General features: G+C 40.5%; 1 protein-coding gene across 11 annotated transcripts in view; it reads right to left on the reverse strand.

Moving 5' to 3' along the window:
• MCF2L (MCF.2 cell line derived transforming sequence like) overlaps positions 1–24,734 on the reverse strand; it is a 118,984-nt gene that overhangs the window by 3,998 nt on the left and 90,252 nt on the right. For 7 of the 11 annotated variants that reach the window (XM_081858040.1, XM_081858043.1, XM_081858049.1 and 4 more), the window contains 22 exons: positions 23,805–23,929; positions 23,524–23,638; positions 22,554–22,673; positions 22,252–22,443; positions 20,917–21,108; positions 19,979–20,138; positions 19,806–19,882; positions 17,692–17,768; positions 17,026–17,092; positions 15,613–15,728; positions 14,698–14,767; positions 12,822–12,914; positions 12,625–12,717; positions 11,240–11,365; positions 9,026–9,247; positions 8,751–8,843; positions 8,499–8,577; positions 8,006–8,075; positions 7,285–7,400; positions 5,154–5,213; positions 4,746–4,820; positions 824–942 (listed from right to left, as the gene is read on the reverse strand). In XM_081858040.1, coding sequence (XP_081714166.1) covers positions 824–942; positions 4,746–4,820; positions 5,154–5,213; positions 7,285–7,400; positions 8,006–8,075; positions 8,499–8,577; positions 8,751–8,843; positions 9,026–9,247; positions 11,240–11,365; positions 12,625–12,717; positions 12,822–12,914; positions 14,698–14,767; positions 15,613–15,728; positions 17,026–17,092; positions 17,692–17,768; positions 19,806–19,882; positions 19,979–20,138; positions 20,917–21,108; positions 22,252–22,443; positions 22,554–22,673; positions 23,524–23,638; positions 23,805–23,929 — 2,457 coding nt within the window. The remainder of the gene's footprint in view (positions 1–823; positions 943–4,745; positions 4,821–5,153; positions 5,214–7,284; positions 7,401–8,005; positions 8,076–8,498; positions 8,578–8,750; positions 8,844–9,025; positions 9,248–11,239; positions 11,366–12,624; positions 12,718–12,821; positions 12,915–14,697; positions 14,768–15,612; positions 15,729–17,025; positions 17,093–17,691; positions 17,769–19,805; positions 19,883–19,978; positions 20,139–20,916; positions 21,109–22,251; positions 22,444–22,553; positions 22,674–23,523; positions 23,639–23,804; positions 23,930–24,734) is intronic. The other 4 variants (XM_081858048.1, XM_081858042.1, XM_081858046.1 and 1 more) reach the window with 3 other exon arrangements.

Raw genomic sequence — 24,734 nt, forward strand, 5'->3', positions numbered from 1 at the left:
GAAGATACAATTGGTTTAATGAGAAATAATCAAATAGCTATTAACTCTGAGGCAGATTTTATGGTGATCTAAGTGCCAAAGCTAAATCAGTTTTTTAAAATGTGACTTATGTGGAGCATTTCTCCCTCATAACTGAGAAGCAGAATCACATCCTCTAGAGTGACTATGCGTAGAAAAAAACCTTATTTAAAATACATTTTCCAGGGTTGCCACAGTCCTGTACAACCAAGAAATAGAACAGGGAAAGGGTTATGGAGTTCTGAATTATTTCACCAGCATTCCATGGGACTTAACTGTGTCAGTTTGGCCCATGATTAGCCAACATGGTGCCAACTACAAACTCCTATCAGTCCCAACCAGCTTGGTCAATTGTTAGGGATGGTGGGAGTTGAAGTTTGGAGGGCACCACATTAACTATCTCTGGTTTAGCCTTTCTCCAATGGTACACCAAAGTGCACCCTGTTCATTTTCCTCCCATCCCCCCCCCCCAATAACAACATACTGCAGATACCAATTACAGAGTTAGGCTACATTAGAATAAGTGCTGCAAAACTATTACCAACTCACTGTTCATTCTACCAGTGTCACTGAAATAATAAATACTACTACTACTACTACTACTAATAATAATAATAATACCCCACCTTTTTTTCTCTGACAGGGACTCAAGGGGGCTTACAGATAAAACAAAAGGTTGTCATCTGATTGACAACCTATTTCCAAAGACACCATCTCCAAGGGGTCTATGGGAGATTAGTCACTGCGGCCAGGTTCATACATTATATCTTCCTCCCTCCTATAAACATGAAAATACATTAGTTACCAGCTTTTTCTCTACTTTTACTTCTTCTTCTGCATCTGAGGAATTAAGTGGATCCTCTGCACTGGACCAGCCATCATTTTCTTCAGAAGCATCAAGTGACTGAGATGTTTTAGACCATCCTTAATAAACAAACAAGCAACTGTTATTGAAGCTTATGAGTTTAGAATGCAGGAACAAGAGTTGTGAGGAAGTCCAAGGATGAGAATGAAATGTGGATATTGGAAAATACTATGTTATTATGTATGCTTTTTTATTGTTCAAAAAATTTAATAAATATATATTTATTTATTTTTAAAATGAAGCTTCTCAAGCAAGTACTGAACTGTTTTGATATAATAGCCATGAAGGGGTTTTTTTTTAATACTCAGAAAAGTATTATTTATTTATTTGACATTTAGTTGCGACTTCTATATAAAACAGGGGGTTACACTTCGAACAGTTACAACAAAACACTAGATATCCTTTGAACCAATTCAATTGTACTAAGTGATATGCCGTCTTGGTGCTAATAGGCAGCTAGTGAGATAAACAACTGCAGCCAGGTGAGAAATGAGAACCTAACCAAAAAACAATGGTTTGATCTAGACTTAAATCAAGCTTAGAGTAAACCCACTGAAATCAATAGGACTTAGGTTTGTCATTACTAAGTCCCATTGATTTCAATCCATGAGTCTGGATCCAATCCAATGTTTTTCCCCAAGCCGAACTACAGTGGTACCTCTGGATGTGAACAGGATCCGTTCCGGAGCCCTGTTCATATCCAGAAGCGAATGCAACCCACGTCTGCGCGTCTGCAGGTCGCGGTTCGCCGCTTGGGCACATGCGCGTGACATCATTTTGACCCTCTGCGAATATGCGAGCGGAGAAACCCGGAAGGAATGTGCTCTGTTACTTCCGGGTTGCCGCAGAGCGCAACCCAAAAATACTTATCCCGAAGCTATTTCAACCCGAGGTATGACTGTATTATTAAATTTATTAGATCCTATAAATAAGAGATGGCTAACCTTAGGTATCAGGTATCTCAAGAAAATTTTTCTGGTTCTCTGAAACCCCACTGATTTTGGGGTTGCAGGAAAAAATTAAAAATCCCACAATGTAGATATAGAATTGGGGTGAACAGAAGGGTTTAAAACACTTCATCCCAACATCCTTATGGAGATGCAATTTGTTTCAAGTCATCCGATTGCTCATTTGATGAGCAGGGAGCGGGCAATGATCTGCATAGATCAGGGAGGCTATGAGAGTGTTCAAGGAGTGACATTCACAGATGCCATGCTTCCCTGGAGTGCTAGACAAGGATTAATGCAATCTTTGGGCCAAAAAGGGTTAGCCACTCCATGTTGTTGGTGATTAACCTCAGCCTGTTTTTCTATGGCACTGCTAGAATAGATAACTCATTCTGATGACTCCTCAAAATCTTGTTAGGTGACAAAAACTTACAAGGTAAGAAAACAAAAGGCAAAAAAAAAAAAAAGGAAAATAAAAGGTCCTGCTATTTATGTCATAAACGGTAATTCAAACAGTGGGAGACAGGTGTGATTAGTCAAACACATCACAACGTGCTTCAACTGGTACACTTTTTAATCTGCCAAGTGTATCTGGCTCAAAATGCAATGGAATATGACACTTTACTCCCAAGTGCAATTTAGGATAAGAACTTTCACACAGATTAATGGTCCGCTAGTGGTTCATCAGGTTGGGAATGCCACGCTTTCATGTTGAACACTAAAGTATCCCTTGGAAGGTCATGAATATCCATTCCAATGAATAAAACATGTATTTAGTTTATCATGTCGCAACAAAGCAGCATATAATTTGATCTCTTCTTGTCTTTGTTTTTCTTTTTTCACACCTATGTGCTAGCATAGATATGGCGTGTGCATGTGTGTGCATACTTGCTTGAGTTTAAAGCTGAACAATTCTATACTGCAAAAAATTACCAATTCTCCCTCTATGCCTCCCAAATAGCTTGCAATGAGGAAAAATCTCTTCATTTGTGCTTTTTGTATCATACATCATCATCACAACAGGATACAACAATGGACACAATAACAAATCATGCACATGTTGGCAATGGTACACTTGTATTTCTCACTGAGAGTAGACTAAAAGCTACCGTTATTTCTGAGTATCTCATCTTCTAAATAAATAATCCCAAATAAAACTCGTACAACAGATTTCCAAATCTGCTTATTGAAAAACAACCCACTTCAACACAGCTACAAGGATACTGTATGAGTTCCCTGCACTCTCTCTGTGTCACATTCCCCTAGTGTGAGCAAGAAATGAAATCTATAGTGCTGCTCTGCAGATTAAAACCAGTCTGATTGTCAATGCCTTCCTTTAATTACAATTAGGCAAATTCAATGAGCAGCGGTTGGCAAGACCCTTTGAGGTGGATCAGAATCTGCTCTTCCCAAAGAAGGTCATTGGGACGTTTGCTCCCCCAGCCCCATGCTGCCAATAAATACTGTACAGCTATTTACTTTCACCTGTATAAATGCAAATGGCTGCCATTCATGTCTGTGGAAAATGTGGGAAGCTACACTTGGGGACCCTGTTATGATGGAGGCAAAACCTGCCCTTCTCATGTCATGAGATGCTGGATGACCCAGCTTCCACAAGGGACACAGGTGGAGAACAACTCCTTGAGAAGTGGTTGTGATTGCCCATGCTAATCATATCAAGGGGCTTCTTGCAAATATAAAGAACACTTTTATAGTGAATAGAAGGTTGCACTTGGACTAGGGTAATTTTGGGCTTAAAACCCTACTCTGCCATGAAGGTGCTTGTTGGTTGGCCTTAGGTCTCTTTTTCAGGACCAAAATACATTGGATGGAGTTCCAAAACTGGAATCCCTGATGACATTGCCTGGTTCAAATAGCAGCTTGGGGTGGAGTGGGGAGCATTAACCCTTTGCTATGATTCTGCAAAGCAAGTTGCTATTAGTCACGGAGGGAAAGATACGCACAATATTTGGGGAGGGAGGATCCCTGGCCCCAGTCTAAATCATGCTGCTTTTTGGACAATCCTGGAAACTCTGATTTTATCCTACTCAGTCCTCAGTGGAATTAACCCCACACAATGGAATGGGGAGGGACTACCAGGATGGTTGCTGTCCGGAGCTTTTTAGAAGAAGGATGGCATACAAATAAGATTCCAGGCAGATTGAAAACCAATTTAAAATGAAGGAACAATTCCCAATTCTAGCTATAAATGAGTAAAATGGAACAACCACCCCCCGAAATGAGGCTTTCAGTTTTTCGGCAGTTCCTTACAAGACTTGTGCTTTGTGTCATCCAGGACACTACAAGATGTTAGACGAAAGCCAAAGCAAGCCCTTAAAAGCAGCCACGAGTCACAGCACACATCACACCATGCACAAAGTCCATGTGGCCCCAGAAGAGATACGTTACCTTGCCTGCGCTGGGCTGCTAGTAAAAGATAAGTAGTGCTGACCCACTTGGCCCTGTTCCAAGTTAACACAGAACTTGCATCTGTGAAAGAACTGAATAATAAATATTCCCAGTGCATTATGCTGTTGCCATGATACCACCTTCCACCCTGAGCTTGAAATTGGAAGCTAGATTCCACTCAATCATACTTAAAATGAAATAGCCTTGTACTATTTATCGAACATAGATCTATCATTTCTCTCCCCCACCCTTCCTAATGTTTGCTATCTTTTTATCAGGTTATATGTTGCAACAACCTATCCTCCCCCAGCTCTACTCCTAGGTTCTCATCTCTCAGCTTTTCACACAATGTGGTTTCCTGGCACATTTTCCCCTGAACGTAAGTGAAGGTACAGAAAATTGCATTGCTTTGTTGGCTACCAGGTGTGGCAATTTCAGTCAAAGTGAAGTGCATGCTACTGTTAGGATCCTGCGATTTCAAGTTTGGAAAGTTGGCTCCACTCTACCTCTCAAACCCAAAGGAGTTGGATCACTCTTTACTTCATGTCGTTTAGTGTTTTTGTCTGGGCTGGTAGGAGAAGCTGCAGCAGGGCAAACAGGCAAAAAAAGACAGAGAGACAAGAAAAAGATATTGAAGAATTCGAGAGAGAAAAAAAATAGGTGGGTTGCATGCAAATTACCTTTGAGTTTAGACTGGAAAACAAAAATAGAATCTCATACTTTTAACTGCTATTCATAAAAGCAAGGAAAAAAAACATTTTTAAAATCTAGGAATAATCAAAAAGTGCATAATTGTGGTTATATGTACAAATATTAAAAAGCTGTTAGCAAGGTTATAATTAATTTGCAATTTTCTTTATTTTCTGTATTTATATATCATTTTATTCCAATGAAACTAAATCCTGGATCAATACCTGGTCGTGAAAGAAGGATCATTGGCAAAGTCTGGCTTTTAGCGGTAGGAGACGCTGTTTCTGTCAAGGCAAGCATGGAATATTAGTGCTTACCGATATGAACTTTAAGTAGCTGGCTGCACTCATTGGCAGCTTCTCCAGAAAGAACTCAAAGGTAATAGGGTTGTTAAAGAGAAGGAGAGAGAGAAAAAAGAGAGACTTTTCCCATCAGGGCGATGGATGCATAATGTTGGTCACTCCTTTCAATCTCATAATAGCTCCATGGTTATAGTGTGAATGACATCTCAACATGTCTTCCTGGACAATTTAGATAAGTTATTCACTATCAGCATGGAACCACTGTGCATTCATATAGGTGTGCACATGGCTCCCACAACCAAAGCACTGTAATAATAATTTAAAGCAGCCCAGAGCAGGGCAGGGCTTAAAAACGCTTTCATGTAAAACGGTACAAAGGAAAATGCTATCAGAGATAACAGCTCTGAGAGCAAGACTAAGCCCACCTTCTGTGGTGGAAAAACACACAACCTCTTTTCCTTAGGGACCTGTGAAAATAACATTTCAAAAGGGTCTCTTTTTTAAAAAAAAAACAGCTCGTCTTGATAGAAAGCTTTCTTGAAGGAAGCAAGTGCATTCCTTCTCCAGTAACAAACTGAGTTTATGATGATTTTACTTTATTATTTATACCCTGCCCATCTGGCTGGGTTTCCCAGGTAAGTTTTTAGAGATGACAGAACACAGCATGGAACATGAGAAAAGCGTGGAAGGAGTTGTCCACTGGGAACACATCATGACAGTGATCCTAAAACTGCATTAATTGCCTCCAAATATCTGGCAAAAATTAAGCCAATTCCAATTTATAGAGCTTGAACCTTACTTTCCTAGACACTGCGTTTATCTCCAAGTATAATCTCAGTCCTTAATAACCAGGAAGGACTAGACTGATTGATTGATTGATTGATTGATTGATTGATTGATTGATTGATACTGCCCCCACCTCACCCCCCAATCCCCACCACAAATGAAGTTTGAACATTCATTGTTCACAGAAAAGCATTCTGGTTGGTGTGCAACACATCGTACAATTTTTGTGGAGCTCCCTCCCAGCTCCAGGTCTCCTGTATTTTGTATTTTGAAAAAGAGATTAAGGAGCAAGGTCTTCCTATCTGAACAGAAAGGCAACAGCTTGAAAGTTTGGGTGATTTTTGGCGGGGAGCTCTGATGAAAAGATGCTAAAGCAACTTTTTAATCTTGTCAACAAAAATCATTTCAATCCTTCTATTCAGCCTCATATTTTACATTAGCTTCACAGCTCAAGGCCTGACAGCTGTCCTTTCGAATTGTTCAAGTCCTTAATTGGGGCTTTGAAAAACCAAGAGTTAAGGCTTTGAAGTTACAAGAACCATTTTGGAAATACACAAATCCTAACGGTTTGAATCCTAAGTACAAAGTTTCCAAGTCTTTTAATTCCTGTGCATTCAATGCCAACTACCTGCAAAAACCTGATCTAGAGGGTGTAAAGACTCTTTGGAATGGTGCATATAGGCCTCTTCCTTGGATTCAAGCCAATATTTCTACACATACAATCAGTGGCAACTACAGTGTGTAACTGAACAAAAATAAACCAGCTAGTTTTGTAAAATTTACCTTTCTGGCTTTGGGGATTAGTAATACTGTACATTACAATGTGTGTGTGTGTGGCATTTATGAATAATTAATTATTGAAATTGGAACGAATTAACAGAATCACCCACATGATTACTACACTTTTAGAATCATTTAATTTTTTTAAAGGGCTTGAATCATAATTTAGTAATGAAAAATCACCCTATGGAGACAAATAGGTTCCTGCAAAGAAATCAGTGTGGTTCTTCTATGGGATTTAAGACAGGCATGCTATTGAACAGATATTAAACAGAACCAACTAGCTAATATTTGTTCTATACCTACCTAAAAAAAAAATATTTTTATTTTATTTTTGCACACCTGTTGGTTTTATCTATGACAAGAGTTGACATCAGAAAATATGATCACATGACCAAAATATCGTTACAACTCCTTTTATGCAACAACTTATTCCACTTTACAGTAATTGATGCCCATTAATAACCAAAGGGTCCTTCAAATTTACCTTTGCCCTTTTCAGGATACTTTGATGCTACTGAGGTTACACATCCATCAGGACTTACAACACCAGCACTTCTCTCCTCCTGTTTTCTGATGTTCCTTGCCTCATTTCTTGAAGGACTGTTCATGGAAGAAAAATAAGACTACACTAAGGGCCAATACACTTGTTCCCATTACAAGATAACCACAACAATCTCAGACCAAGTAAAACAAACTTTTTCTTTTCCTTTCTTTTTTTTAAGCAAGACACAACCTTACAAATTAGACATACTTTCCCACTTAATGGGTACGGGGAGAGATGTTCTACACTACACACTATGGTATTGTGTTTGCCTAGGGCGTTCCATATCTACTATAAATATTTCAGAACAAAAATGGACAAATTTGTACCTGACACAGTTATTTTTAAGCTGAGACTTGCAGGGAATGCTTCAGGTTGCCTGCCAGTGAGGTAGGTAAAGGTGCAGGTAACCTGAAAGTTTCTAAAAATGCATGTGTACAAAAGTTGGGATCATCGTTCACTACTGTTTGTAAAAGAACCCATATAGAAGGTGCTACACGTAGATTAACAAGGCATTTAAACTTGCACACTGCAATATTTAGCAAGTAAGTTAAAAGCAAATAAATGGTTTTAGAGACAGGCAAAGCAGGAAACATTGAAATCGGAAGAGTATTCGATGAATCAATGTTTTATAAAGTAATTTGTGGAGCAGATAGCAGCTTACCTGGTATTATTAGACGATGCAGGTAAAGGGAGACTGTGTGTATGTTCTAGAACTCTATGCTGGCTAGCTTCTGTAAGGAAGACAGAGAGAGAGAGAGAAAGAAAGAGAAAGCCTGCCTATCAAAGCATCTCAGGCAAGCTGCAAACTTTTGGTTCAGATTTTAGAAGTTCTGTGCAAAGTTTGGGGCTCTCACCAAATACTGAAGGGGGACCAAATTATAAGGCTTCTGTTACACTACAACAAACTAAGCATGAACAGAACTCTTTGACAGTAACTGTGGGACTTTGGTTCCAAGCTGGGAGCAAATTAGCAGCAACCCCAACATCAGGACAGGGTGGGAAGTTTTGCATCCATCCCCGATTGCAACATCTTTAATCTCCCCACACAAAATACAATGGAAGGCGCTTATCATCAGTAAGGGAAACTAAATGCAGCCATCATACTGATAGCCACATTGCTATTGACAGATATTAGGGAGAAAGAAAAGACTTACGCCTGCATGCCTGTAACTGACTGGTCAGTACTTTCCTAATTTCATTTACCCAGGTGGCTTTGACTTCCAGGGTTGGAGCCTGCATCAAAAAGAAAAAGGCAGAAATTCAGCCAACTATTTGCCACAAATTAAGCCATTTCGAAACGAGACAGGCAGGACCAATGTTTCCGGGCCTCAAACAAAACATCTACAACTCCATAAAACTGCCTTTCAAAGGCAGCACAATGCTTAATTTGGGGGGGCGGGGGTTACCTGTATTATATACACTTCTTCCCTTGCATTATACCAGATTTCAAATTTTTTAGCGTCACCTTTAACGTTCTCTGTTATTCCAACAGCAGTCATCTGAAAACAAAAGGAATGTTAAATTGACATCCTGAATGACACCCTTGCTATTTTTGTGTGATATGTGTGTGTGTGTGTGTGTGTGTGTGTGTGTTTATGTGTGTGTTGCTGCAGCCGAAAAGGTATTATTTTTGCTCTACTATTTATTAAAATGTTTATATTTTTTTTAAAACTTATCTTACATTTAAGGAATTCTTGAAGCTGTATGAGGGTGCTTTCTCATATCCTTCTCCGTTTTCTTCTCTCTTTTTACAGAACAGTATTGCCTTTTCGTGAAGGAAAAGGTGCCTCTGCATTGGCTTGAAACGTGCCAGGTCCTTCACTTTCGAGTGCCCCTTTTTGTGATCAGTCCATACACTGAAAGATCCCTGCATCAGAAGCTTGCCAAGTTCATTCAGGTTTCCCTTAAAACAAAAAAGCAAAAACAAAAAAAGCAGACTGTTTACACTTTGTTAATAATATTTAGAAAGGAAGACCAGCAATGGGAGCAGCACCATGGGTAGAATAAAATCTTGTTTCTCATTTCTACTTGCCAGATAGAACAATCTCCCCTCCTCTTCCCCCAACATGCTGTTCTCAGGGTTCCCCTGACCCTCCTGAGTAAATTTGGGGAAGACGTGGGGGATGCACATAGGTGGGGAAGAGAAACGGAGAAAGTCCTGTTGAACCGGGGGACTAGGCGAACTAATACCAGTGAACTGGAGGAAGCAAAAATCACCAGTTTCAAAGCAATGATTCTTCAACATCAACTTCGCTGGACTGGTCATGTTGTGCGGATGCCTGATTATCGTCTTCCAAAACAACTACTCTATTCCGAACTTAAAAATGGAAAGTGTAATGCTGGCAGTCAACAAAAGAGGTTTAAAGACTCTCTCAAGGAAAATCTAAACAAATGTAGTATAAACACCGGCAACCGGAAAACACTTGCCTGCGAGTGCTCCAATTGGAGAACAGCCTTTACCAAAGGTGTCATGTACTTTGAAGACACTCAAACTCAGGGCGCAAGGGAGAAACGTGCTAAGAGGAAGGCATGCTTGGCAAACCCACACTGTGATCAACTCCCGCCTGGAAACCAATGTCCTCACTGTGGAAGGATGTGTGGATCCAGAATTTGCCTCCACAGTCACTTACGGACTCATTGTTAAAACCGTGTTTATGGAAGACAATCTTACTCGGCTACAAGTGATCACCAAAGAAGAAGAAGTTATGTTGGCTTGTGCAGGTGGAACAATTTAGTTGAAGCTGGTCCTAAGCCTGCATTATTCTCCTGCAACTGGGTGGGTTGGTTCTATGGTCTTGCCTCTTAAGTCCAGTGAACAGTCCCTTCCTGAAGAAATGGAGAACATCCAGAGTCTCGACTTGTTACATAAGGCTGCTGGGTCTCATGAACTAACCAAAAATGTTTCAGAGTTTTAGTCTCCCCTTCTCTCAGGGCTTTGGATGGCAAAAGTTAAATGTTAAAAGTCAGGAACCAGAATTAAGGTGTGGGATGGTAGAGAGAAGAAAAACCTATTTTATATAAGTCTTCTCAGCAACACCACCCTGCAGCTTTCTATTCCATTCTAAAATTAAATCGATGTGTGTATCTTTCTGTGGGCGAACGACACACACCAAACACAGGCTAAGTGACATGCCACCAGAAATAATGTAAGAAGGGAAAACATTTTCTCGTAAGTGCCAACTAACAGAATATACTGCAGCTCAATATGTTTTGAAACAAGTTCCTTCTTCAGCAGCAACCTCAAAACTTTCGAACTCTGTAGAACAGCAGAAGGAGCTTCGACACATATTGCAGCTCATCTAATACTGTTAGTAAAAGTGCAAGACAGGGCAAAAATATATGTTTGAGCTGCTGCAACTATTCTATATACCGTATTTTTTGCTCTATAAGACTCACTTTTTCCCTCCTAAAAAGTAAGGGGAAATGTGTGTGCGTCTTATGGAGCGAATGCAGGCTGTGCAGCTATCCCAGAAGCCAGAACAGCAAGAGGGATTGCTGCTTTCACTGCGCAGTGATCCCTCTTGCTGTTCTGGCTTCTGAGATTCTGTATATTTTTTTTCTTGTTTTCCTCCGCCAAAAACTAGGTGTGTTTTGTGGTCTGGTGCGTCTTATAGAGCGAAAAATACGGTGTGTATGTATGTGTGTGTGTGTGTGTGGAAACTTTTAAGATTCCTTCTACAGAAGGAAGCTGTAGTCTGAAATGCACTGAGGTGGAGCAAATCTTGTAGGATGTCATTTTTGATAACTGGCTTCTTTCTGCATTCTTTCAGTAGTTTTAACCATCATTTCAGATAAGTAGTGGTGGTGGTGGTATGGAAAACTGTTGCAGAAAATATTGGCACTACTGCTTGCATTATGTATCGCTAAAATGTGAAATTTTAATGCTACTACTTACATCATAGCCAGTGATTGCAATTTGGTGCATGGAATCATTAACTGCTTTAAGAATTCCCAATATTGATGTCAGTGCCTCTTGAAGATCTTCTGCTCCTTCACAATTTTTACTGTATTTTAGCATTTCCTGTGAAAGAAGTAAATATATAGCACCTTATGAATCTCAAGAGCAACAAAATTCTCTAGATACAACTGGGGAGCTACTACTATATGCCATAAAATAAATGGAGACTGCAATATAAAATATAAGGTTCCAATCTGAGAAGGGCAGAACTCGAGACAGTGAAGCTGGGAGACCTTAGTTCAAGTACCATATTTTCTCAGCACTTCTTATATGACCTTAGGAAAGACATTGGCCTGGTTCACACGTAATGATAAACCTAATCTGTACATGTTACGTCCTCTCATGCAGCAGAAGAAGGAATAAACCACAATTTAATATCTCTTTCTAGGATTGTTGGCTGGTACGTGACAAGTCAGAAATTGTGGTTTAAAATAAACTTTAGTCAACTGCAAAACAAAGTTAACTCTAAAATCTGGGTTGTGATGTGTGCTTGCTTAAACGAGAATTTATTCTGAACCACGATTCTTGGTTTAGATGCAACGGCAAACCAGGAAATTGAGAAAGAGAAACTGAATCTCATTTTGATTCCCCTCCCAGCTGTGCTGAGAGAAGAAAAGAAGAAAGGGGAATACTCCAGTTCAAGGGGTTCATGCATATAACCTCAAACCACAGCTCAGCATTATTTGGGAACCTGCCATTATTTGGGAACAATTATTTGGGGACTCAGCTTGTCAGCTCATAATGATTTACTTCACTGCAATCTTGCTGAAGGCAACTATAATGGAAGACTGTAAAGCATGCTGCAAATTGCAAACACTGTCAAAGCTATAAACTAAGGAATTACTAATAGCGGTCAGTTGCTCCTCTAAATCAGTCACTTAGAATCTCTCCCCCCCCCAAAAAAAAATGTTATTGGTTTTCACACACACACAAAAAAAAAACACTAACAAATAAACAGACAAACATAAATCATAACCTTATTAAAACTAATCTTCTTAACATTGTTAAGTGACTTCCTCGTATCCCCCTAGTTGGATTTCAATGAATATCATTTTAACGGTTTTCCAAATCAAAGTTCTTAAAATCTTAACTTAATCACTTAACATCAGTCATTCTTCCCAATTCAGCATTAAACATAATAATTTCTCGCATTACTTATTTAAATCCTAGGCCTAGCTGGTAATTGCAAGCTTTTTCCAATTAATTTAACTTGATGTATTTAGCTAAATAGTCATTAAATTTCTTCCATTCTGCTAGAACCTCCAAACAAGGTCACTTAGAAATTAACTAAAGGCATGGCTAAAATAGTATTATACTCCTACCTTTAGCAAAAGCTGATATTTGGTTATTCTTTGAACAGGTTTCAGTAAATAGGAATCCAAACTCAGCTTGTGGTCAAGTTTTCTCTGACACTCCTATAAATATAAATGAATAAAGAACTGAAAAAAATCCTTCTATGAGATGCAATTAGAAAGATAGTAATCAACTAATTATGTGTTTACAGTAAAATAAAGAATACCTGAAAGAATACAGAGTCTGAGAACTGCCTCCACAGACTTTCAGATCGAGGTTTATTTTGACAGTATTTTTCATAAATCTGAAAGTCTTCCATCTGAATAAGAGAAAATAATTATTACAAAAGTTTTAAGTTTTCATACAATTATGAAGTAAACTATCACACTTACAATGGGCATTCGACTAAGTCTTACTCAGAGGAGACCCACTAAAATGAAAGAAGATGGCTAAGTTGCTTTTAATGGGTCTACTCTTGAGGAAAGCTTGAATAACAACCACTCTTATTAATGGACTGTTGAAATATGTATGGCTGTTCTGATTGGCTAAAACTGAGTTGACATTAGATCACACAAAGTAACCCCCCTCCCTGTTAATTCATGTCTCTGTTCCTGTGGGAACTCCCCAAAAAAATCTCTGTATTATTTATTTAATATCTATACTCCACCCTTCCTCCCTGAGGAGCCTCAGCTGGTAAGCACATTACTGTTAAAATAATACAATGAAAAATAAAATAACATATTTAAAATGTCTTTTAAAAAACACCATGTTCTCATAATCATTTAAACGTTGCCAGGAAATTATTTAGCCATCTAATGTCTGGGTAAACAGGAATGTTTACCGTCCTGAAAGGTTATAAAGAGGGGGCAGATACATCTCACCACAGAGGAGACATTTCATAAACAGGGAATCTCCACTGAGAAGGCCCTGTCTCATAACAATGCCAACCAGGCAGCACCCAGCAGTGGCACTTCCAATAGGGCATTCTCTGCTGGTTGTAGGGCCCAAGATGGTTGACACTAGGGAAGGCGCTCTTTCAGGTACAGTGGTACCTCGGGTTACAGACGCTTCAGGTTACAGACGCCGCTAACCCAGAAATAGTACCTCGGGTTAAGAACTTTGCTTCAGGATGAGAACAGAAATTGCGTGGTGGCAGTGGAAGGCCCCATTAGCTAAAGTGGTACCTCAGGTTAAGAACAGTTTCAGGTTAAGAACGGACCTCCAGAACAAATTAAGTTCTTAACCCGAGGTACCACTGTACTTGGGTCCCAAGCTGTTTAGGGCTATGTTTGCCAGCACTAGCACCTTGAACTGGACTGGTATTACACAACGTGACCCACAACAGTGAAACTCAGCTGGGTTGATATGACTGTACTTTCCTAGAAGCTAGTAGAACTCAGAATTCTAATCTTCCTCTCTAATATGCATTTGTTTCAGCACGAAGGCCTAGACCTGTGGTTCCCAAGGTGGGGCACACACCCCACAGGGGGGTTATTTGATTTTTAAGGGGGGCAATTTGAGAATGACTTAGACCATGTTAATGGCCTTTTAGGCTTCCTCCAAGTGAATAGGAGGGGATCAGGATTTTAGAGATACTTAGGTGGGGCATGGCCACAAAAAGGTTGGGAACGACTGGTAGACATTTGCAATACAGACGTTACTGGGGAAGAACGATCAAGTTAGCAAAACAACTATGCTCTCGATCAGCTGGTGGGCGTACTTCAGGCTTGTTGAATCTATTTCGCTTTTCATGAGAACTCCCAAGGTTCACCAACCAAAGATAGATGCGAAATAATGGCTCAGCATAACTGGGAGCCGAAAATGTTTGTGGATCTACTGCAAGTCATTCAGCAATTTTCCACGAGATCCTGATCCCACCCCTGCAACAGACCACTTAAAACAGGTTGTGCACACATGATTTTTGTCACATTCATCGTAAAACTTTCATCATTAACCATATGTACCAGCTTTATTCTTGGTTGAATTAGGAACTTGCAACCATGGCTTAATTTCTCCTCATATTGCTGGTGCCAGAATAAAAACTATTCTACCAATGAAAGGTCAAGCACAAAAACTATAACCTTCATTTTCGTACTACTTACCCTTTCAAGGAAACACCTTCCTACCAGTTCTGGATATTCTATGTAATTTTCTAGTTCTCTTAAGAATATTCTGCAAAGAAAATAATTTTAATTTATTTGAAAAATATGGAGAAACAATTGATAACTATATACAGCTCCTCTACCTTTTAATATATACAGCGGTACCTTGGTTTAAGAACAGTCCTGTTTAAGAATGATTCGGTTTACAAACTCCGCAAAACCGGAAATAGTGTCCCGGTTTGAGAACTTTACCTTGGTCTAAGAATGGAATCCGCACGGTGGAAGGGCACTGGCGGCAGGAGGCCTCATTAGGGAAAGCGCACCTCAGTTTAAGAATGGTTTCAGTTTAAAAATGGACTTCCGGAACGGATTAAGTTTGTAAACCGAGGTACCACTGTACTGTCTGAAATATCAGAAGCAGGGAGCTGTAGTATCCTTATATGAAACTAAACAAAGATGAATCTAAAACAGCACCAAGTTCAAAGTAGCATTACTACTTACTTTTTTTAAAGATTTCACACTTAAATACAGTGGCCACTACATAAAGAAGACCCCTCAGGAATCTATGGTTACATTTGCATATCATACTAAACCATAGTTTAGTACAACATGAATAAGCTTCAGCAAAAGGAATGGGACAACCACAGTAAGTACTTACACAAGAAAGATTGGGTGCAAACCCTATAGTAATTTCCATGGAGTTTTTACAAAGAACCAATGTGCAAAAAAGCTGAAGCAATGGATTTGTGGACTACTGCTTTAAAAAGGAGCTTAACTACTGTGATTCTGCAAAACCAAATAATTTGGGGGTTTCTATGTATTTTTTTTTAAATCACAAAGAATATATTCTAATGTGTTCGTTTTAATTTTCTGTTAATATGACTAGAAATTTATGCACAGGCCACAAATCTTAACCTGTTGTGAAAGTGATAGATTTCTTCCATGTTTCCAAACAAGACGTCTTTCTTATTTTGCAGCCCTGGTAAAATGAGATGTGCCATTAAGGGGCTGTCCATTTCTGCAGCATAGCCCTGTAATACAAAAGGCAAGCAGATTAATTGCTTGCAGTTAGTTCCAACATCTCTCTCTCCTTCTTCAGCGAGTCTAGTCTGCTCAAAGCTGATAAACACACAGCAATATTTCAACATCATTGTGAGGGGGAGAGACTTTTCAATGTCCAGTACAGCAGCTCTCCCTTTTAATTCAAGCCCAGTTCTGCAAAAACAAAACAAAAAACCCCCACAAAAACACACACATCTGCCGTCTTATAAACAATTTTGGAGAATATTCTAGTTAAAGAGGAAGTTTACAAAAATCAGAATGTATTTTTGAAATGCATGTAAATTCAAGACTATGTATAAAAATCCATCCAACTGATAATTCCAGTGTTTTGGATCCTGAGCTCACCACAATGACTATGGATCCCTATATCGTGACCTTTCCAGCCAATTGTTCTTCTTCCTTCCTGACCTAAGTTCCTATTTATGACATCTGCTGTAGGCAACAAAGCCAGATCTATTCTTTAGCACTTCCACACAGCAGGAAAGACGCACAAACTTGTTTTAATTTGCACTTTTAAGTACTCATGTACTCTTCATTCGGTACAGCTAGGCAAGATTTTCCTTTTGCCTGGGTTCATATAAAGAACCTGGCTTAGAAAGCGAAACAAGGCAGAAATGCAATAGAATGCATTATGTCACCAGGCACACTGATGAAAACAACATTTTGATCTCCCTTCCATACCACAACATTAGGAGGTACATGGACAAAGGCCATTCTGCCTCCGTATCCTTCGTCACCAGGAACTTGGGAGATGCAAAATGTGATGGCCCTATATGGGAAGTATTTCCAAATACTATGGCAGGAAGGAGGAACAGGTCTGCACTGGGAAGCTGTCTTCAGTTGTAAAAAAAAGGTGAAGGTGAAGTAAAGTAAAGCATGAGAGCCAAACCAATTTTTAACAATCACCCCCCAGGGGTGATCCAAACAGTGGTGCAGACTGCCTCTCTTTAAGGAGCTGCAGAAGCCATTCAAGGATGACCATGTCAAGGAATTCGTAAAGCTGACTGGGTAGGAGATTCCTCCTCTTTTAAGTGCTTTGTCAAGAGAGCGGAGGAAGGTTCCAATTCCACAACAAAAGGGAGTTCTTTCTAGGGAAGCATGGAAAACCTTTCATTGCAAAAATCCCACAACCTCCCCTCCCCCCCACCAACTCAATCCTAATACCATTTGCTACTCATACATACAGTTTTGGAATGTGCACTGCATAGCAAGTTTGCTCAAGGGTTGTAGTTAAATGTAGCACTGCAATGGGGCTCAAATGCCTACCTCAAGAACGCAGAGAAGTTCTTCCACATATGCTCGTTCTGTTTCAAGAAGTTCATTCATTACATGTCTATGAACACAGGAATCAGATTAGTCAAGAGGTGGCTGCTCGAATCAGTCTTCATGTGTTTCTTAGATTAAGGACAATAGAGATCATGAGTAAGTCTCTGATACATACTAGCAACTACATAGGAGCTGTGTGGAGTTCCCTAAAAATGGAAGAACTGTAATGGTATTTTAGCAGCTTAGTACCACAGAAACCAAATAACGCCCTACCTAAATGTTGCTGCTGTGTTATACAGGGATGCGTTCAGCGAATTTGCTTAGATCATGGGTAGGCAAACTAAGGCCCGGGGGCCAGATCCAGCCAAATCACCTTCCAAATCCGGACAGCGGATGGTCCAGGAATCAGCATGTTTTCACATGAGTAGAATGTGTGCTTTTATTTAAAATGCATCTCTGGGTTATTTGTGGGGCATAGGAATTCGTTCATCCCCCCCCCCACAACAAGGTCTGAGGGACAGTGGACCGGGCCCCTGCTGAAAAAGTTTGCTGACCCCCTGGCTTAGATCAACCAAATCTCAGGTTAGATGCATAAAAGATGTAACCACTGGAGAAGCCTCTAACATGCTAACTGTACAATATTGCTCTGGTATGTAAAGTACTTACTTCCTTAACACGGCTAGGTTTTCTTCATCATCCATCACAGATCCACCTCTGTTTTGATGGATTTCACTGATTTCTCTCTGAAAATATTTTTTTTCCAAAGTCAACAGCACCATAGATAAAGCAACAAATCTACATTTAGGGTCAAACCAGAAAGAACATTGCAACCAGCCAGATGGGCGGGGTATAATTATTATTATTATTATTATTATTATTAACCTAATGTTCTTGTCTCCTCTCCAAAGTACCTTTGGGAGGGAGATTTGCAACAGAGTAGGTAGGGTGTGTTTGTGTTTGTCTTTAACTATCTCCATCTTATGCCTATCTGCCAATCTTACTCTAAATGCCACTCCTCAGATGCACTCCTCTCATGTGGCGTTCCAAACTTGCAAAGGCAAGCATGGTCTTGAAACTCCATTGGGAGTAGAAAACACAAGAACACAACAGCAGAGGTGTTTAGTGTTTCAGGGGGGAAGTGGTGAGCAGGAGTGGTCCCCTGGTCCTGCTTCTCTACTGCAAATCACTCTTCCAGAGGACACTTTCGAACAAAAGAACAGCCGGCAGGCTAACATGGCTACAGGTACACTGGCAATCACTCTCCTTTATTAAGTATGTGAATGGAAAGACCCATATTTAAAGAGATATATCTTCTGCCACCACACTGAGAAACACAGGCAGAGGTGGAGGCTCAAGCAGGTATACAAAAGTTGCAAAACTTGGTCAAATGTTTTGATGTTCTCACTTTGTATTACTTCACATGGAACACACACAAAATGTATTGCACGTCCTGGGTGAATCAAGTATGATGGCGTTTGATTTTTGCTGGGGAAATTGTGGGCTTGTGGAATGTTTTTGCACAAGGAGTAGGACCGAGGATGCACTGAAATTAAATGCTTTTCCTGCTTTCCATTTGGGAATAGATTGTTTCCTGATTTAAAATAGAAAAAAAATATCTTTATACGGTCGTATCTTGGTTTTCGAACAACTTAGTTTGCAAATGTTTTGGCTCGCTCCCAAACACCGCAAACCTGGAAGTGAGTGTTCCAGTTTGTGAACTATTTTGGGAAGCCAAACATCCGCCGGGGCTTCTGATTGGCTGCAGGAGCTTCCTGCAGCCAATGAGAAGCTGTGCTTTGGTTTTTGAATGTTTTGGAAGTCGAACAGACTACCGGAATGGATTCCGTTTGACTTCCAAGGTATGACTGTATCTGTTTACTGATCCTCTGAAAAACTGTATTAAAATGTGTTTAATAAAATGATCTACACTGTTTCAGGCCCTGATCGGACCCTGACTATTCATCCTCCAACCAAGACTCAGACCTTAGAGAGCCAGGAATCCTCTAACCCCACTACCGATGCTGAAGACCTCAGCATCTAGGGAAATACTTCACAAGGCTGGCTCCCTGGAAAGATCCTCAGGGCAGACACTTGATTCATCTGTGGCAAAAGAGCTGCCTCCCAGACAGCACAGACACTAGAAAGTCCTAGCTATGGCAGCCACTTGAAAGCCCAAGGGAACAGAGCAACTTTAAAGGAAGGTGCTCTTGGGAAGCAAAGAGCACAATTCAATCCTTGTAGCTGGTCTTGAGTGGGATTTGCCAAGACCAGACTATGTAAGCCTTCGGTTTAGTTTGGTAGTTCTTAGAACAATACAGGACTTTCATCTCTCAGACTGTTGCAACTTGACTTAACTTCTCTGCCCATGACTGACTCTTGGGACCTGAACTCAGCTGCTGTGCCCTTTGGATTGCAGTCAATTCTGGACTGCTTTCTTGCATGTTAAACAATGGGGCCACATGCCTGTAGTAGGTGGAGCCAGAGACAAAAGGGAGCAGAGCAATGGATGTGAATGCTAGTTCTCTGTGTTAGGTTAGTTTCTACACTAACCTTCCATCCAGCGTGATCAGAGTTCAAAGACACCTTCCACCCAGAGACATACAAAGAAGGGTGCAGGGCAGGCTGATGAGAGATGTCTTGGGGAGAGGGGCTATGGTCTTGAGGGTCAGATAGAGGTCTGGAGGGCTGTATTTGACCCCCAGGCCTGAGGATTCACCATCCCTGATACATCTATACATGCTTAAAAACACACATGGGCAGCCACACAAACACACGCCTACCTTGATTCTTCTCAAGTACATTCGTCGAACCATGAGACTGTCAGGGCTGGACGAATCTTCAGTGTCTCTTTGAAGGCCTGGTATGCAAAACAAATCCAACCATTGAAAGCCAGTCAAGTCATAAGCTTGGTTATTTTTGGATTCAACAGGTTCTAAGCAAGCCAGCTGCTTACCTGGAGAAGGACAAGGTGATTTTAAAGAGTTCTCTGGTCTAGGGGCCACGGGCTGAACTGGACGCATCTGCTTAGCTGCCAGTTTCTTAAGGCTGACGCGCCTCTTTTGAAACATTTCTTCCATGCTTTCCTGCTTCTGCAAAACTTTTTGTATGTGCTCCTGTGGTAGAAGCCAAAATTAAACCATCGTTTTAAACCATGTCCATGGTGCTTATTTATTTTTAAATCGAACTGCTTTAATCCTGCATTGTCAACACACAACTCAGTTGATAGTACACTAATTTCCAGTAATTCAATAATGATTTGGAAGAATAACGTTTTGTTTTTTTAATACAAAAATGGGTAACGAAGAACATGCTTGGGTTTAAAAATGAATAACATTTTCACACATTCCACACATTTAAGATTCTTAGGACAATACTCTAAGCAACTGAATTCCAATTCTGTAGTTCAGCTGCATGCCTATTTTCTCCCCAAACAAATCAGATAGCAAGATACTCATTTGTCTTGCATTTAGTCTTCTATCCTACTTTCATACAAAGATACGCAGCTGAAATTTCCCATAGCGGCAGCCCCACATGCTGCTCTGGAGTGTCCCATGAAAAGCTTTTCGTGGGCTGGAGGATTGGGCAGAAGAAAAAAAACAAGCAGAAAAAGCAACCAGTGACTGGTCATCCCATGTGACCAGGTACTTCTGCTCAGACAGAGTTAGCCAGTGTTTGTGAGTGGGAATCCACAATATTCTGGCCCTAGCACATGTTTGTAGCTATTGTGACACCCTTGCAGAAGTATTTTAAACCCTCAGCTTTAATTTAGGGACAGACTTGGGACTACCTGTGCCTCATGATGGGGCAAAACACGGGTTTTGGCTCCTTCAAACAAACAAGTTTGGGTAGAAACTAAAGCTATCTTGGCATAATAACTGGCATTAAGAGTACCATTAATTCCTCACTAAGGATGGCTTCATATTCTCTGAACAAGTAATTCAGTTCCATGAGCTTGTTGTCTCCACCCGTCTCCAAAAACTTCTCAATCTCCTGTAAAGCGGATTCTGCTCCATCTTGGGACTGGCATTTGTCAACAGGCTGTGAAGCCAGCAGGAAAATTCCTTCATCACACCACTTCATGGACTGTAAATATACAAAGGAGGCAGGCAGAAAAGGCACATCAGTAAACATCCTTGAACTGGAAAAAGATTTAGTAATACACACGCACACCCAGGCTTGCACCCCTACTCACTCTGCCTGCCAATTTCCTGCTATTCACCCCATATGAACTGCCTAGAGCGTCATCCTTCCAACCCAATTTCCAAAGCCACTTCTCTTTTCTGTTTCCACAGCCCTGCTTTGCAACTTTTTTCACCTTCACGCCATGCCCATGGCTCCCCCACCTCCTTTTGCGCAACCCCTCCCTTGTACAGAAACTACCCCCATGGTAACTTCTTGCATCTTTCTTCTCCCCACATTGCAACTACCGAGCAGCCTCTTCACATGTGACACTTATGAAACCAGCATCCCCTCCACTTCTTCAGACCCTTTCACACCCCTGCTTTCACTTTCAACCCAATTCCCATGCATCCTACTCCCTTTTCTTGCAACCCATTTTGCATTCCCGTTTTCACCTTCACTCCATTTCCCCCTGTAGCCTCCTTCTTTACTGTTCTGAACTCTCCCTTGCACACAGATCATCCCCATTTCCCTGCCTTAACCTCTATTCTGCAGTCAGTGTAGACCAGTAATCTTTGACCTTTTCAGATCTTGGATTATACATCTGTATGGTGGCAGGACTGCTGCAACTCAGTACAGTGGAACCTCGTGTTATGGACGGGATCCATTCTGGAGGCCTGTCCGTAACACGGAACTGACGCAAGCTGAAGCGCCGTGTCTGCGCATGCGCACAGCGTGATTTAGCGCTTCTGCGCATGCGGCAAAACCCGGAAGTAACCCATTCCAGTATTTCTGGGTTGCCGCAGGACACAACATGAAAACACGTAACCTGAAGTAGACGCAACATGAGGTATGCCTGTAGTAGGTCCTGATCCACTAGTTGAAGGGGAGGCAAGTGAATCAATGATCTGTTTCAGTATAACACATCTTCCTATGTTTCTGTTGCCTGTCACTCTAATAAATGAAGTTGTCTTTGGTTGGGTATTTTGGTCCCCATTGTTGTGGGGAGCTATTCCCTCTGTGTTACAGTAGTCAACAGTGACTGCCCCAGGAAGGGTCATCACATGCCTGCAATTTGATGAGCAAAATCAGGAAAGTTGGGCCTACCTTCTCCAGCTGGCTGTGCAACTCATGCGACTGGTTCAAGAAAGCCCTGATTTTATTCACTGCGGTGGCAATGGCATCACAGTGATGTTGGAGTTCGTTGCACTTGGGGAGAATGGAGTCCACAGCATAATGGTTGTTTTGTATAAACTGGTCCCCTTTAGAGATCAGCATCTTGGCCTTTCCCAAAATCTCCTATGAAAGTAATTGGTTAAGACATGAAAGCATAAGTTGTAACGTTATCTCTTCACAAGAGCAGCCTACCGAAAAAAAACATGGCATACGAAGAAACGTCAAATCTTTACATGCGATTTCTCTTCAGAGCTGGCGAGATCTTTCAGAATGTGCTCCACGTGTGAACAGCTATTTCCCACTTCTGTGAAATGTGACAACCTCTCAGATACACTATCAAGAGCTGCTTTGACCTGAAATGAGAGACAGCTACATGTAAATGAAAATGTGGAATTTTACACACCTGAGGGAACAAGTTTCACCTCTTTCATAAATCGTCAGTTATACAACAAGGTCTTCATTTTCTTTAGTCACACCAACAAAGCAAAGCTGCCAGTCATCTCATTCACTGAGAGTAATAATCATGGAAACTTGTATACTTTGAAGTATAAAGGGTGTCTTTTGAAGATGCTGTTCACTACGGCTTTCTTGTGTCAAATATATTTAAATCACAGAACGTTGATTTGAAACTTTGAGAAGGGATTCCGTGAAGTCAAAGCTGTGAAGCTGTAGGACTTATTTAGATAGTGAATGACATACTTTATGGAAGGTCACAAATGTAATTTATTATTGTACCTATAATATCCTGTAGATATTGATTCATCTGTTCTCTCAGTTACAACACTGGAATTGCTATGGTTTACATTTAGTTTTAGTCTACCCTGCCCTGAGATTGTTATAACGTATGGCAGCTTATGAACCCTAATAAATAAATAAATCTGACACATATTTTTGATAGTATTACATAAGGCAAAATTAATTTAGTGAATGGCAGAGGAGAGAGAGCAAGACCATAGCAAAGTAATACAACACACAAAATATTACTGGGTGTTGACTTTGAATTGCATTGAGGATAGCTCAGCCAGTAGAGCATGAGACTCAATCTCAGGTTCGTGGGTTCAAGCCCCATGGTGAGCAAAAGATTCCTGCATTGCAGAGGATTGGAATAGATGACCGTTGTTGGTCTCTTCCAACTCTGCAATTCTATGTTTCTCTGTCTGTCTGTCTCTTTCTCTCTATATATATATATTTAAAAGTCATCACCTCTTTGAACTCCAGTTCAAAATGTCTAAGTTGCAAGCACTGCTCAAGCTTCTGTTGATGTTTAGACCAAAAATCATCAAAGGCTGCTTCCGTTTCATCTAGCTGGGCTAGAAGCCTAAAAGAGAAAAGGACAATAACTCTATCCAGCGCAATGTAAGTGAAATAGAACATTTACATTTATTTTGGAAACAAATTAATTCTGGCTGCTTATTTGATTATATTTTTGGGGGAAATAAGCATGCAACACAACATACATGTTACAAGCACCAGGTTTACCTCACCTTTCCACAGTTGTTTGATTTTCTAGCTGATCCGGATTCATGTTGTACTCTGAGTTTTCAAAAACCGGTTTTCTAATACTTTTGAGAATATCTTGTCCTTGTATTAATGCTATCCTCAGATCCTCCTGTGGAAAAGTTAAAAAGGCTATGACTTTCCCCCCCTAAGCATTCCACCGAGGGTGTATCTTCAAGCTCTGCAAAAACTGAGATTGGAGACGAGTAGTCTGTTGTTGTACCATCTAAGCCACTGGAACTGCATCATTAAAAGGCTGCCTTGTTCACCTCCCACTGTCTGAGAAGGAAAAGCCTGACCCTGTCACCACCACTTAAGTATCTTCACAAAACTTATCCCCAAAGGCAGGTGATACATACGAATACATACATACATACAGAGACTTTAGAGATTTGGGACTTTTGCTGGCTCCAAAACAAACAACCAAATCTCCTTTGGAACCAAAGCAGCATCATTAGTGCTCATCCCATCCTGCTCCTACCTAGCCCTGCCTTTCTTCTCCAAGCTAGACTTCTGAGTTTCAACTGAGGTCCTGCTGTTCCCTACAGTTAGGGTTAAACACTTCAAAGTATATTTTGAAAACCGTCACTGGCAAAATCCTCGCACAACCAACACTACGTTGTTGTTTTTTAAAAAAGCAAAACATCTAGCAATTATTTTGTTTAACATATCACATTCAATACAATCACTTAGATTTGCAATAAGTTGATTTTAGTGTGCCTTTTTTTTATTATGACTCATTGACTTCCTCTTTCTCTAGCTTTGTGCCGAAAAACCTCTTTCACCACATTGCTTAAAAGTGAAAAATCCCTGAGCAAAATTATCCTAATTAATCAGTAATTAATTATCCAAACACTGATTCGGGATTTCGTGGGGGAAAGAGATGAAAGAAAGAAATGCTGTCGTAAGAAATGACA

Source organism: Podarcis erhardii (genome assembly GCF_964252035.2).
Source record: "Podarcis erhardii genome assembly, chromosome: 4".
Lineage (NCBI taxonomy): Eukaryota > Metazoa > Chordata > Lepidosauria > Squamata > Lacertidae > Podarcis > Podarcis erhardii.